The sequence below is a fragment of the Centroberyx gerrardi genome, chromosome 22, assembly GCF_048128805.1.
Source record: "Centroberyx gerrardi isolate f3 chromosome 22, fCenGer3.hap1.cur.20231027, whole genome shotgun sequence".
Classification (NCBI taxonomy): Eukaryota; Metazoa; Chordata; class Actinopteri; order Beryciformes; family Berycidae; genus Centroberyx; species Centroberyx gerrardi.
The window spans coordinates 24,226,535-24,241,908 of NC_136018.1; the positions used below are offsets into that span (position 1 = coordinate 24,226,535).

The window sequence follows — 15,374 nt, forward strand, 5'->3', positions numbered from 1 at the left end:
ATGGTGGCCATGTTTGATTTACACCATGCTTGGGTTGGGAAAAAACTACCAGATGGAAACAGACAAATTCAAGCAGTGTTTGGACTAAAAAAATGTAAATATGCACCGATATTATTATTATGCACCATATTACTTGGTTATAGTGGAGAAATGAGCAGAGCTGGAGAATATCCAAATCAGTCAGGTACCTTATTTTTAGGCCTATCTCCAAACCAATTAGGTCTTTTTATTAACCTTCAACAGCCTTTATCTTTAGTATTAATAATATGCAAACATGATGCTTCATATCCTTTAGCGCTTGACGAAATAGACATTTTTATTGCTTGCTAATGACACTTAATTTTCATCACATTCTATAATTATACTGACTTTTTTTTCTTTCTCACTTTTTTTTGTTGCTACTTCTTAGTCTGCATGAGAGCATATACTAGTTGCCCTTTACAAAATCATTTTTTAAAAATTATTATCTTTATTATTTTATTTGAGCCTTGTTCACAGAGACTTTCTAATTGATAGGGGCATTGGTTTGGGTGAGCTTGTGTTTTGTTTTGCCTTTGCTTGTCTATATGGCTTTTGACCAATTGTTGTTGTGTCTTTTTTCTTTATTTGTGTATTTATGGATCTGCTTGTTCTCCACATTAAGCATTGCAGTTGCCCTATTCTAAATAAGATACATCTTTACTTCCAAACTGGATAATGCTTAAAGGATTAAAGATCTTACATATTCATGTCAGGAACCTTGTCCCTAAAATTGGTTTATTTAGAACTTGGGTTGACGATTATAAACCTAATATTATCACACTTTCCGAAACATGGCTTAGCAGTAAAATCACTGTCAATGACATCAAACTCCCACATTATGTGTTGTATAGAGTTGATAGATGTACTAGAGGTGGAGGAGTGGCAATATATGTCTCTTCTAACTTGGTGTCTGAGAGGATTACACCTAAGTTGACCCAATTAATTTTGAGTGTCTTTTTTGTAAAGATAATTCTTCATGAGAATAAATATTTGACTACTGGAATCATATATACCACCTTCTTTCCCCTCTGACTCTTTTAACTGTATCATCTCAACTATTAACTCTATTTCTGTCAGGAATCACTCACGTCATAGCTTAACCATTTGTGCAAATAGAGATGGCAATACAGTTTGACTTGCATGCTCCCTGCTGCAGCATAATGCATAGAATACATAGTAGGCTACATGATAAATAAAATGCAGGGAGCATTGCATTAATCCCCCAACCCCAACATAGAGCCAGACCATACGTCAAGTCACTAGTATGTGTTCGGCCTTCCTGATTCCATTCCATGATTAATTCCAAGAATTAACAAGTTTGCATGTGACACATCCTTCAATGCCCTTCCCATCTATAGTACTGCAGGGCAGGAATTGAGTTTCCTCTACAGGCACATGTCGCTCCCTCTAGTATTTGTCAACAGCCCCTACAGATACACACAAAGGTAAGATACTGCTTACTGTATCCTGGTGCATGCAACATTTTCTACCTGTAGTGACAAAACTATGTGTACGGTGGAGCACCCACCGCTTCCTGGATTACTAGGATATCGACACTTTATCCACTGGATAAAGTTAATTCTCTGATGTATTTGGGTCTGCGGATAGATTCAGAACTATAATTTAGGCCTCACACTGAAGAAAATTGTAGTAAATTTAGTGTTCTTTATCGTTCTAAGACTGCTTTACTCTAGCCTGATATTCAGACTGAATGGCCATTTCGTTACCACTCCATTATTCAGCCTGAGATTGCCTCCTTGTTAGCTGTTTTCTGTGTGTGGGGGTTGATTCTCCCAAAACCAATCACGAGTAACTGATGTATTCGGCCGATGATGAACAAATAGTCCCCTCCACAAGTGCACTGATCGGTTCGACTGTTTCTAGAACACACCGTTGACTAGAGCAACACCAGACTCTCTGAATTGCTCGACAAAATCTGACACGATTCAGGAGTCTGGAACCAGGTGAGCTTTACTCTGAATGTTAGGAAAAAAAAACTTGTTGCAGTTATTACTGCCTATTGGACTATGGTGATATTGTCTATCAAAATACCACAAATACACAACTCCAACCTTTTAATGTAGTTTACAATAACATTTGCAGATTTGTTCTAAGATGCCCCTACCAGACTCATCACTGTCTTATGTTTGATGTACTGAACAGGCCTCCTACAGTGTATGGAGACTAAATAGAAGTAACTTTTGTTGTCTATAGAGGTATTGTAAGCACACAATATTACTGTGTATTAATATTATGTTGTGCCTCACTGAGCACTAAGGTGATAGCTTATAATATATGACGTGATATTTGACTATTTGGCAACAGAAAATTATGTAAATTGACCCAGTGCTTCTATTCAATTTTGTTTCCCAAATTATTCTGGTATGTTCAAGTTGGGATAAAAATTTTGGGCAGTAGCCAACTGGTTGTGGTTACATCTGTTTTATATCTGTTTTGAAACCAAGGTGATGCTTGAGTTTCAGTGGTGAAAGTTTACATCCTGCAGAACATTCATTTTTAAGTATTCATTTCAATTACCCCTATTATTTAAAGCATTGTTTAGACATTCAGATCAGCTTTTCTTTTCTGTTCCAAAAATCAGCATTTATTTTTAAGGTTTTTAAGGTCAAATCTACTCTATTTTCCCATCTTAAAACTAACTGCTCATGCTTTCCATGACCATCCTTATACATTTCTTATGTATGTATGATGTTTATTTTTTTCTGTTTTAAATTACTACCTGTTGCTGTATGTGGTTGCCTTTTCTGTTTCCCAGTTAATTCATGTGCTGTGTGCATATAAGTAATGATTTTTGTATTTGACTTCTTTTTTTTTTTTTTTTACTGTACATTGTTTTTGCTGTCAGGCACAAACCCTGCATCTTCAAATTTGGTGCCTTTGTGGGTATTCTAAATTGACATTACATTACTGACTGCCTACATTAGCTAATGTTATGGATCAATATCAATCCAGTTGCTGTAGTTTTTGATTTGGACCTCCAGCTCTGCTCATCTCATCTCTCAACAATATCCAAGGACAATTTTGGCATATATTTCAATTTGTTTTGTCCAAAGACAGGTTTTCCTTTATTTCTATCTAATTCGGTGCCATAACGTATGCCATGAATCAAATTTGGCTGCCATGTGAATAAAGGTCTATTATGTTTGTGTCGGTCTCTTATGATGTCACATGAGGTCACTTTCCCCGACGTAAGGAGATGTGCTGCAGCCTCCTGGCTTTTCCCCTGGCATCGATGGGCCGCACCTCAGCGACCTTTGACCTCAGCAGCCGGTAGGAGTTGGCACAGTAGCTGGGTCTCTTGTAGTAATGAATCAGATGACAGCCCTCCTCAGAATCTGGAAGAGACAGAGAAACAACTTCAGTCTTTTATCTTAATCTATTCTTTTATTGTTGGACCTTGTTTAGTTTCAGATTTAGTCAATAAGGTGCTGTACATGTTTTATGTTTATTATTAAATGCTTAAAATTGGGTTCACAATTGGATATTGCACCATTGACCACTTTCAGTTTATAACCCATATCTCAAACTGTCAATATTAGTTCCCCATATACTTCAGTTAGTTATAGAAACAGACTTTAAATTGACATTATCCCAGTAAAGACACGGAGCCGTCATCTGAGCCCTTTGAGTGCAGGTTTATTGTCACAACAGTGCAATAAATAACGGAGCTTCAGAACCAACATGACCACAGGCAAACATAGTTATCCCATGGTGTGTGAATGTTTGTGTGTGTATGATCTTATCTAAAAAAAAAAAACAAACAAAAAAACAAAAGTGATAATGCCAATGTGATTTCACTGAATTCACAATTTACCAAAACTGTGGATTCAGTGCTTCAGCTTTAGATACTGTTCAGGCTTGCTATAAAATCAAGCCATTTTATGGCTTCAAGAGACAAGAACTAGAAAAAAATATGGCTTTGAAACAAAAATAAGACGCTGAATATGGTGAACACTGAACTTTGATCTGGGGCTGAATTTTGAACATGGGAGGTTGACACCAGTAAGTGGTGCTGTTGTCTGATGAGTCTTAGTCCAGGCCTCAGACCAGCCTGGTATTCCCAAAGAAAAACACTGATGGAAGATGTATAGACTAAGAGGATAGAGCAGGACATATTTAGCATATGCATATGGTCTGTGTATGTGCATGTCTATGGCTGCATTACTACAGGAACATAAAATGTGTAGCACAGTGTGGTGCAGCATGGATCTTCTCATGGAAAGTCATGGGTCAAATGTTCCCGTTCCTGACAGACAATGTTCCCCACAGGCTGCATTTGCGGTCCGGCTAAACTAGGCTTTTTGTGTTTTTTTGTTTTTTCTGTTCCCTAACCCTAACCCTGTGTAAAAGCAGTCTATAGCCCTATTCGCATGGGACTAGTATTATGTAGGGAGTCTGGGGACATCAAATAATCCCCCAAGCTCTGCGTTTTGTTAAATGCCATCACACTAAATTACCAGTAAAGTCAAGATTTCACAGCTCATCACTTCAGCAAAGTAAAACTTGGCGTTTGCACTGAAAATGCATTCAAAAGCTTGCTCTATAATCATAATAATAATACATTTTATTTGTATTGTGCTTTTCTAAATACTAAAAAATGCTTTACATAGTAAACGAGATACACAAAAAACACATGAATGACAATATGAAAATGACAGTGAATAAAACGGTTAAAAATATTAATAAATTGTGGCAAATAGAACAATTGAGAGAGGCTAGGGAGAAGGACCAGAAAATTTAAAGACCACGGATTCCACAACTGCCTCCATCTCACAGCTATTACCAATCACTGGGCATCCATAGGTAATATTAGTACTGTGCGAATAGGGCTTAAATGACTGTATCTGTATCTACCAGAGGTGGGGACTCGAGTCACATGACTTGGACTCGAGTCAGACTTGAGTCACAGTTTTAATTGCTTGAAACTTGACTTGACTTTTCTGGGTTCTGGTGACTTGGGACTTGACTTTGACTAAAGTCTTGACTTGAGATCTTGTGTTTGTGTAAATGACTTAGATTGAAAGTGATGAGATTTGTTCCAGCAGACGACTGAATTTAAATTCTGTTTTCTGAATTTGTATGGAATGATTAAATTTATTGAAGTTGAAACTGATTCTAGAAATCAAACTCATGATGCTCTTACCAAGTTTTTATCCTATTAAAACCATATTGCATTGAAAAGTCATAGATATTTAGTTTTCTATAAGATATTAAATAGATACTGGACTCTTGATTTGTTCTGACTTGACTTGCTGTTCTACATTTAGACTTGAGACTTGACATTAGGCAGTGGTGGCCTAAAGGTTAGAGAAGCGAGCTTGTGACCGGAAGGTCGTCGGTTCAATCCCCCGGACCGGCAGGATAAATCTGGGTGGGGAAAAGTGAAAAGCAGCGCTTGCCCCTCCCTCATTACCACCACTGAGGTGCCCTTGAGCAAGGCCCTTAACCCCAACCGCTCCAGTGGAGCTGCTCAGTGGCCAGCAGATCAGACTGTGGTTGTACTGGTCAGCTTCCAGGTGTGAATGTGATCTGGGTGTTCCTGAAAAAGAGAGCATTGCTCTCAGTGAAACTCCCCTGAATAAATAAAGGTTAAAAAAAAAATTAATGACTTGGAATTGACTTGGTGTTCTACATTTAGACTTGGTAACTTGACTTGAGACTTGTGCCTCAAGACTTGAGACTGACTTGGGAGCAAAGTTGACTTGCTCACACCTCTGGTATCTACGCATACTAAAGATTTATGTGTGTGTTTGCCAAAGGTGAAGTCCACCTTGAGTCTATGTAGCCTACTGTGACTGGTGGGTACAAGGTTAATGCTGAATTTGAAGAACAAAATAAATGTGGCATGGTCTGAAACAGACAAACCATCAAAAATGCAGACCCTATCCCTCATTATCATATACAAATCAAAAACAATTGACATCGCCAAATCATAAAAAGGGATACTGGTCACACAGGATCAACAATCACTAAACACTGATCAGCCAATTAGCATCAAGCTAGATGTCAGGGAAGCTTGTGTGCTAGCAGGATAGAGACAAATCCAGACAGAGAAAGTAATTTATCTACACAGTTTAAGGCATTAAATTCTTCAGAGCAAAACAGGACAACAGAATATGAAACATCTACAGATCTACTCTTGAGATTTTGTTTCTGAAGTCTGTCATTTTCTATCTCTGGTCAAGGCCACAGGAAATTTCTACACAGTGTCTCAGGAGGCCATTTTGGATCAAAGAACTAAAGAACTCCTTATATCGATTCATATTTTTTTCCTCTATAACAGCCTTTACCTTCTACATCTTTTACAGGTGTGTGTATAAATTATGTTTGAAAATCAACAGACAACAACAAAAAACAAAAAAAAATACCGTTCAAGCATGCTGGTAAGTACAATAGCAAAACAATATTCACAACTGCAGTGCTGAATTTTTTTCCAAGGTTTCCATACCTGACAGTTGTTAGGGTTTTGTTAAGTTGTTAAGTAAAATTGTGTACATTATGTTTGACCTTAAGCTAGTTCTTTAAAACAGTCAAGGCAAAGATGAAATGGAGGCATAGATGCAGAAGCAATTAAAACCTTTTTGTTTTTTATGTAAGTAAGAAATGGAAGAAAAGTAATTAAAAGATTCTGACAGGCAAATGTGGACAAAGTACCTTCAGGCGGACTGCAGTTGAACAAGTTCAAAATTTAGATTTTATGCAATTTTCTGAAAAAAAATTAAAAACATACAACTGATCTTAACAACCAAAAGGTTCAATTTGCTAGCAACTTAAAAAGAACAAGACAATAATGGAAAGTCAAAGCTAATGAATGCATTCACAAGCCAATCCTCTGTTAACATTGATGATTTTAACACACACATAGGACACATCTGATTAGTATCAGAACCATAAATACAGTAACTAGTCTTTTGGAGTTCTGGACATTAACAAAATTATTTTTTTGGTAACTATTTTACTTGAAATGTGTTGGTAGGCATCATGAGTACATTATAAGCATATTGTGAGTGTATAAGCACTATTCTTGGATTATAATCACTTCAGAAAATTAAATACAGTATAATACATTATGAATCTAGTATTATCAGGTCCTGAGATTGTTCTTCGCTATACAGTGTCACCAGAAAGTATTCAGATTTTGCCAATTGAGTAATAGAACATCAAGTTCTGATTATCATGATTTTAACACACTCACAAAGTGCTAATAAAGTTCTTATGTTGCCTTATGAATAATATTTCAAATAAAGTATTGATCATGTTCTATCCCTGTATGTAAATAGACTGGGTTTCAAGTAGGGTTATAACGGTCTCATGTTGCTATTCTCTTCTCTTACTTGTACAAATACGGTTTCAAAAAGGGTTTCATTCCTTGACCACAGCTGTATAAAAACAGTATGTAAACCTGCAATGAAATTTGATTTTCTATATACATTTTATTTATTAATTTAATTGTTCATTTAAAGCAATAATCCACGTAGTTTTAAAGGGATAGTTCGGTATTCTCATGGACGCTTACACCGGCTTAGAAGGTAGTTCCTATCCAAATAGAACATAACTATTGGCAGAAAGCTCAGTTTTTTACAATTTTTTCAAGATAACTTACTGACACCAGTATGATTACACTGTGAGCATTGTGTTTAGCAAAACAACGTTTATCATAGTTTTCAAAGACTGTTGCGTATGCCCCTAGGTTTCTATTGCAGTAGAGTAGGAGGGGGCCGCCCGGTGCTAGACGGGCGAAGCAGGCGGCTAGCGAAGCTATGGTTTCTACTAATAGGGATCATGACGGAAAACATGTTATTTGGGCCCAGGGTTCAAAATACTGAACTATCCCTTTAACATGGGGGTTATTTGGCACTTGACTGGCATGAAAACCAGAATATAAACTACTCACCAAGATCAGATGCAGCTGGACGAGTTTGTAGCGTTCTGATTTTTACTTCCCATTCATTTGAACAAGGCCATGAAAATAGCCTGAAAACTGACATTTAACACGTTCGAACAGATTCAACAACAGATCACACTTTTAAGACAATAAAGCAATCTTGGGTCTTTCGTCATTTTGTATTTCTATTCTTGCTTTACACTAAAATTAGTATTTAAAAATAAAAGTAGATCTGGGTCCCAAACTGGAACTATCTCTCCTAAATGGTATCCCTCCGCTACGTTGTCCTCTATCAATAAAAATGCTATTTGGCAAAATTATGTTCTAAAACGTTGGACCCACAGTCAATTGAAAATCACAGTAGCAAGATCTGTTGTTGAATCTGTTCACCAACGTGTTAAATGTTTTCAGTCTATTTTCGTGGCCTCATTCAAATAAATGGGAAGCAAAAATCTGAACACTACCAACTTGTCCAGCTGCATCCAATCTTGGTGCGTAGTTTATATTCTGGTTTTCAGAAAAATCAAGTGTTGAATAACCCCCATGTTAAAACTAAGTGGCATATTGCTTTAAAGAGCTGCTAATAATAAAATAATTGCATTAGTCTGGGTTTCAGTGGAGAGTTTTAGTGTCCCATGATGGTCTAAATGCAGTTTCAGAGGCTTTTTCACTCTCACAAGAATAAAACTCTGCGAGGAACACTGAATACTTGGACATTTTCAGCTTGGAAAATTTTAAGATGTTTAATATTGGCACAAAATATTCGCTGTCACAGCTTCAATCCAAAAATATCAATATCTAACACGGGTTTTGTGCCCTTGTCAACCATTGGCAAAGCAGCTCTGCTCTAGATTGAATTCAAACCATAAAAATGTGTGCTGTACGTTGGAGCAACAGTGCAACTTTGTTGCAAACTGAAATGTGATTTTAAAGGGTACACAGCTTGAACAATCTTCCATCATACAACACAGATTCTATACAATAGACAATATTTAGAATTGGAAAAAGTAGCAACTCATTCACTGATTCAGTAATCCATTCATTCATTCATTCTTTCCTTACAAACAGCTACGTTGTTATTAAATGTTTGATAGTAAATAATCCTAATAAAATGAAAAAAAAAAAATCAATTCTACATTCATGAGAAGTTGTTTACATTAGATCTCAGCACATGATTCTTGTCACATACATACCAGACCTGGGTCTGTCTTATGTCCATGTCTTAATACTTGGTTTCTCTCTCACAGACTGAAGACCTCCCCTCTGGGTTGAGAAGGGCGGGCCAGCATTATAACCCAGCCTGACCTGGGGGGAATTAGGGGACGTGGGGACACCCATAGGCTCTCAGGGACCAGGCTGGGCCTCTGAGCCCTGCCCTGACCACCAGACAGGTACCTGCACTAGTCCTGGGCTTCACTTTCCACCTCAGGACATGGCAGAAGTTGTGGCAGTTAAGAGAGGAACGAGACTGCAAATCAAACGCACCCCAATGATAACATCGGTCAACCACACAGGCTTCAGGGATGGACTTGATTCGTCAGCTTAAAGGTTTTGGGTGCTTTACAAGTGGTCACAGTGGGGACCCATGGCATTAAGAATTCATAAACATCCATTTTAGGCAATGATTCAAAAATAGAAAAAAGGAAAATGGAAAAACCACAGTGCAACTCCACTGAATAAAGGGAGAGAGATGAACCCAAATGACATGGAAATCCAAGTGTCCACCAGATGGCAATCTAGACCAATAATAAGAGCAGAGCTAGAGAGAGAAGCGCCTCCTCATGTAATGGAGTGTTTGTTGAGGGAAATGAAGAAGAGGTTAGTCTGTGTCAGGCATGGAGGCAGCAGCTGCTGTTAGGGACACAGGAGGCTTGTCATGATCGCTTCGGTCCTCGTCCTCCTCTGAATCTGTTGGAGAAGAGGGAATATGGCACACTTTAAACTGTCTAAATACATCGCTCTACCTACAAGCTGACCTGTACTGCACTGGCCACGTTACCATTCTCTTGCTCTTATTAGTGCAAATATGAAAATTTTATTCTAAAATGCTGTATAAGCTTTGTGGAAAAGGAATTGCTCCCCAACATTTGTTAATCAATATTTCAAAATATAGATAATTGCATCCTCAAAATGTATCTAGTTGGAAATTAAATGTGTTTAGATAACTAACAGACTCAACAACATGAGATTTATGAGTTTTACTTGTCAGAAATGCATTTTTAAGAATAGGAATCAAGATTTTTTCAAATTGCGGACTTCTCATTTTGGAACAAACGTCTTCCAAATTTGTCATTTATACAGAGAAGTAACCTTAGAGGCCACTAAAGAGCCAGGAGAGCTCATCCAATCTTTGATGCTGACGGAAAATCCGTACAGGAATATTTACAGCCAGTGCAGCACAAGTCCAGCTAATTATTATGAAAGGAAGAAGAGTGTTCTTGTTATGGCGCAGCCACTCTTGAGTTTGATGGGAAAGTAAAAACAGATCCATGAGGGCAGTGAATAGAAATCCATGCAGGCTGCTTTGGGATTTGCTACATGAGGGAAAAGTGAAGATTATTGGAGAATTACTGGTATGACAGCAGGGGGGGAGATTGTGTCCTCAGAAACAATCACAAGTTAGCAACTCCAGATTCACTAAGACTGCGTTGCGAGCTAAGAGCGCAGAGTTTTCACCTAATTCTGTAAGAACTTCATGCAAATCAAGTTGTGGTGCAAAGAAGTCTTCAAATAGCCCCTTCATCACCAATTGACTAATCCACCAAAGCTGGCACCCTTGCCCCCTAAAGACCCTTTATAATTGGAGTGCTCTCTGATCTGATCTAGAAACTAAAGAGTGCCAGACCCCCCCAGTCTGTTTGATGGCCATGTCTAGCCTATGTAAAACACAAGAAGCAATGATATCAGCCCTTCTGAATGGCCAAACTCTTTGCACAAAGTCTTTATGCCTCCTTTCAAAGGATCTTATATGTGCTGCAACAATTAAGAGGAGTTGGCCTTGGCTTCAAATAAATATTATGTGGGCAAAATTATGAGATTTACACATAGTTTGCATATGCATGACCATGACAGGCACAAATAAGCTGTTTTTTTTTTTTGTTTTTTTTTGCCAGCAGAGTTAGTCAAGCTTTCCACTCTTTGCACACTCTTTGTGAGTGAATAGCCTGGCATTCTGATTTGGTCCTTTTGCTGACATAGCGCACGCTCTTCCCTGCGCAAACCTTTAGTGAGTCTGGGCCTCTATATTTTCACTTATTGGCAGCAGTGATTGGTCTGGATAGAGATAATCTTGATGGAGTTGCCGAGGGCACAAAGCTCATAGGCACAGTGTGGCTGAGTGGGGCTCTTTGAGAATGCCGTGATTGACTGTGACAGAAAACATAGACTTGTGAGGGATAAAGCCCGTGGTGTAAGGGGACAAAACAGGGATGACAAAAGTCATCTCTTAGGATCAGAAGCTGCTGTGAGAAGCACTGTCACCATGGCAACAGGAGGGAGGGACTCAAGAGAGAGGAGAGATGAGGGAGGGATGAAGGAGTAAAAGGATTTGTGAGGGAGGAGAGCAGGTGAAGGTTGCTTGATGAAAGGCGTTTTTGTGTGCGAGACACAGTGAACTAGCACACATTGCCAGGAGGATTCATAGTGGCTTTGCTTTTCAAAACCTTGGTGATGAAAAGGAGTCTATCAGTGGATTCTAGCACTATCCAGAGATGAAACGCACCACTATAGTATTGTCAAGCATTGCCAAAAAGGTGGCCACCAAATCTACTTGTAATGTGCAAATACTTAATTTATTTTGCAAATAGTCTGAAATTCACCAAAAATTTCTTTTAAAAGAGATCCACTGATTAGTTCCCATGTAAATGTGTGCTAGTTGTCCAGTCTGTGGCGTTAGAGTACAGTGAATCCTGGTTTACCTTCAGATGAGGTCTCAGTCTCACTCTCATCATCAGTGATGTGGGAGTCTAACTCCTCAGCAACTTCTCCTGAGAGTCAAACAAAACTACGTCACCAAAAACAGGACCTCCAGAAAACAAAACCCAAGCAGGAAGCACAAATAAAAACAAAAAAACAAAAAAAAAACACTTACCTGGCATTGGAAATCCTTCAGTATGTGATATGTATATAAACCATTACTTTGAGGTCAGTAGATATAAACCCATATATTCAAGTGGTATTTAAGTGTCTTGACTTTTAGTGTTTTATTTTTGTACTGAGGAAATTCTCTGATACCAAGAGTCTATTTCATCTTGGTTCTGGCCCTATATCTGATACCAATGTTTGTCTCTAGTTCTCAACCAAATTTAAACCAAAATTAACACATTCAACGTTCAATGACTTTCCTGGGCATGTCTGCTATATGAATACTGTTTATCTTGTCGTGCAGGGTAATCCCACCTAAACACACTTTACCATTTTATAGTCTGAATATACAACATGGTAATTACTATCAAACTGATGTCAGTTATATGACAACAGGGACCTTTAAGGAGAAACATGCTTTTCCAAAAGTTTATAAAGACAAAGACTTTATATTGGTGGTAGCTTTCCTTACGGTGATCACCGACTTCATGTCATAGTTTACCCTTCTTTTTATTATCATCACTCATCTTGACTGATATCATTATTATCGATATCTGTGGGTATATATGTATATAGTGTAAACCTTCCCCTTTAAAAAAATGAATAGTGATAGTTTTTAGAATTGCATATATTCTGGTTTAGAAAAAAAAAATCCACTATGAACAAAATCCTTTTCTTGGTTTATTGATATCCTTTTCATGTGCGTTTCACACCAGTTGAGGGCGTTCATTAACAATAAAACCACCAGAGAAGCAGTATGAACACAGGGACATTACACTGGATGTGCAACAGATAAGTTATAGATTCTCTCAAAAGTGAAATGGCATAAAGGTCATGACGTGTGTAATGCTGGAAAGATTTGTACCTCAGTAAAGCCACGTCATTGTTTTTGTATGTGTGTCTACAGCAGCCTACTAAATGAATAGTTGGTAGGCTACGTACCATTCTGAACCTGCTGCTTGTCTGTGTGGTTCTCAGGCTCCTTGGTGTCTGTGTGCTTTGGGCCTGGTTCCAACATGGAGCCTGCAGCCCCTCCTGGATCCTTGTCTCCTTCCTCCTCTTTGGGCTGCTCCTCTACTTGCTCCTTCTTGCCTTCCTCCACCTCCTCCTCTCCCTCCTCCCCATCTGTCTTCTTGTCCTGCGCCGTCTCTTCCCCTCCTGTTTTGTCGTTGTCGTCTGTCATCCCTGAACCTTTCTCCTCTTTCCTCTCCTTCTCCTCCTGGCTAGCCTCCTCTGTCTCTTTCATGCCGTTCTCCTCCAGGTCTGGCGGGAGAACACATACACATCAGTCACAAACACACAGACATGCACATATGCAAATAAAGACATACCCTGTTTGGGCTGATTGTTAGCAGCAAAAGGCTTGGGAGCCAATATTCTCTATGGGTCGAAGTACTACAGGTATGTAAGAGACAAATTATATATTGGTCCAAAATCACCAACATCATCAACTTATCCTTTAAAAGAGCTGTGACCATCACCACTTTTATGTCAGTTATATAATGTGAGCAACATGAGGCAACCAACAGAGATCCAAAGAGGTCAAATAGTCATAGATCATCAGTCCCAAAAACTGTAGAATTATTTAATGTGGTGAGGAGAACTTTAAAATCATGACAACCTGGCAAACAAGTCTACAACACAGAACTTGAATGGAAATTCTGGTCTACACCCTTTGTAGACTGGTAGAAAGAGATATGGACAAAACTTTTTAAAGAACAACAAAATAATCCAAGAGGTTACAAAATACACCCTAACCTCACCAAAGATGAAAATAAGACACCGAAATCCTTACTGTCTAGAGATGATTTGGTGATCAAAATCCAGAGAAAGGCAGCTGTGGTGGTGCAACACATCTCTCAATATAGACAAGACATTTTGTCTCAGTTGTCAATGGTTAAAACCCTCCCATCTTTTTTGAATGATACATCAGATGTCACTACAGCAAATAAGACTACTAACTCCGATAAATGAGACAGACCTACTGGTGACACTTGATATGTCTTTACACCAATATAACGTATGATTTAGACCTTGCAGCCCTGAAGAAACATTGAGATGGAAGAGAGGACTGTTTCACATCAACAGAGGCTACATTAACTCTAGCGGATTTAGTCTTGAAGAAAAACAATTTAATGTTTGAATCCAGCTACTTTTTGCAACTACAGGGGTCAAGGCACAGTCATGAGGTCAGCAATGGCTCCCAATTGGCAAATTTATTCATGGGGAATTTGAAGAAGGATGGTACTGCACTGTTTTGTGCAGTACATTAAGCATTGGGGAAAATATAGTGATGATGTCCTTCTGATATGGTCTGGTTCAGAAGAACAACTACAGGAATTTGTCACTTATTTAAATACCCGTTTGGAGTCAATCATGTTCACCTGTTCTTTTAGCAGGGAGCAAATTGCCTTCTTGGATGTTTTATGTAAAAATCCAGTCATCTTACCCTAAGGCAGCGTTTCTCAAAGCGTGTGGTGCGCCCCCCCCTGGAGGGCACAGAGGCATGACAGGGGGGGCGCGCGTGACCAGGGGGGAAAATGTAGTGCGGAACTAATGTTTTGACATCGGAATCTTTTTCACGGCGGAACAATAAACAAACCGTGCTTTCACGTTAGCAATGGTGTTCATTCAGACAGAGAGTCTGTAGGTTTACAGAATGGAGAGATATTTGACAGGGACGAAAAGAAAAACAGGTGATGCTTCCGAGACAAACAAGACAAAGTGCGACGGTAATCAACCAAAAACCAAGGGTTAGGTTAGCAGTGCAAAACAGGCTCATTGCAGCCACTAATGCAGTGATAAGACTTGAGCTCTCACAAATTGACTTGCTCATCTTTCTTGCCAAATATCTGCATTTGTTCTTTTTTTTTTTGCACAGATTGAACTTTATTGTTATCGTTCTAGCAAAGTGCAAATTTTATTTTATTTTTCTCTATTTTTGAAAACGCACACAGACTGATGGAGCTTGTCTAGTGACAAATGTCACAAAAAGTGGTTTGATAAAGTTGAAGTGGAAGTTGCTTTTTTTATTTGCACAACATAAATTACTGAAAGAAAGGTGAAAGGAATATTCATGATCTTGATGTTATTTAATTTTTGATGTTATTTAAAGTTAAACTTGGCCCATTTTGTCACCATTTTGTTGGGGCGGGGGGCATGAAGATTTTTCTTCCTCCAAAGGGGGGCATGACAGAAAAGGTTTGAGAACCACTGCCCTAAGGCACAATGTGGGGCAGCAGCAGAAAAGAGCATCCCACCTCCTCTAATTGAGATGCTGTACGTTCATCCTTTTTCTCAAATTAAATTCTGGTGTATGGACACTGGTGGAAAATCTTCTCCACACAAAGTGACAAATCGAAAC

General features: G+C 38.6%; 1 protein-coding gene across 1 annotated transcript in view; it reads right to left on the bottom strand.

Moving 5' to 3' along the window:
• Positions 1-3,216: 3,216 nt before the first annotated feature.
• The window catches only part of pde1ca (phosphodiesterase 1C, calmodulin-dependent a), a 169,698-nt gene continuing 157,540 nt past the window's right edge, over positions 3,217-15,374 (bottom strand). Inside the window, exons 16-19 of the mRNA XM_078291305.1 lie at positions 13,259-13,273; positions 12,953-13,168; positions 11,845-11,913; positions 3,217-3,377 (exon numbers count right to left, since the gene is read on the bottom strand). Of these exons, the coding sequence (XP_078147431.1) occupies positions 3,217-3,377; positions 11,845-11,913; positions 12,953-13,168; positions 13,259-13,273 (461 nt within the window). The remainder of the gene's footprint in view (positions 3,378-11,844; positions 11,914-12,952; positions 13,169-13,258; positions 13,274-15,374) is intronic.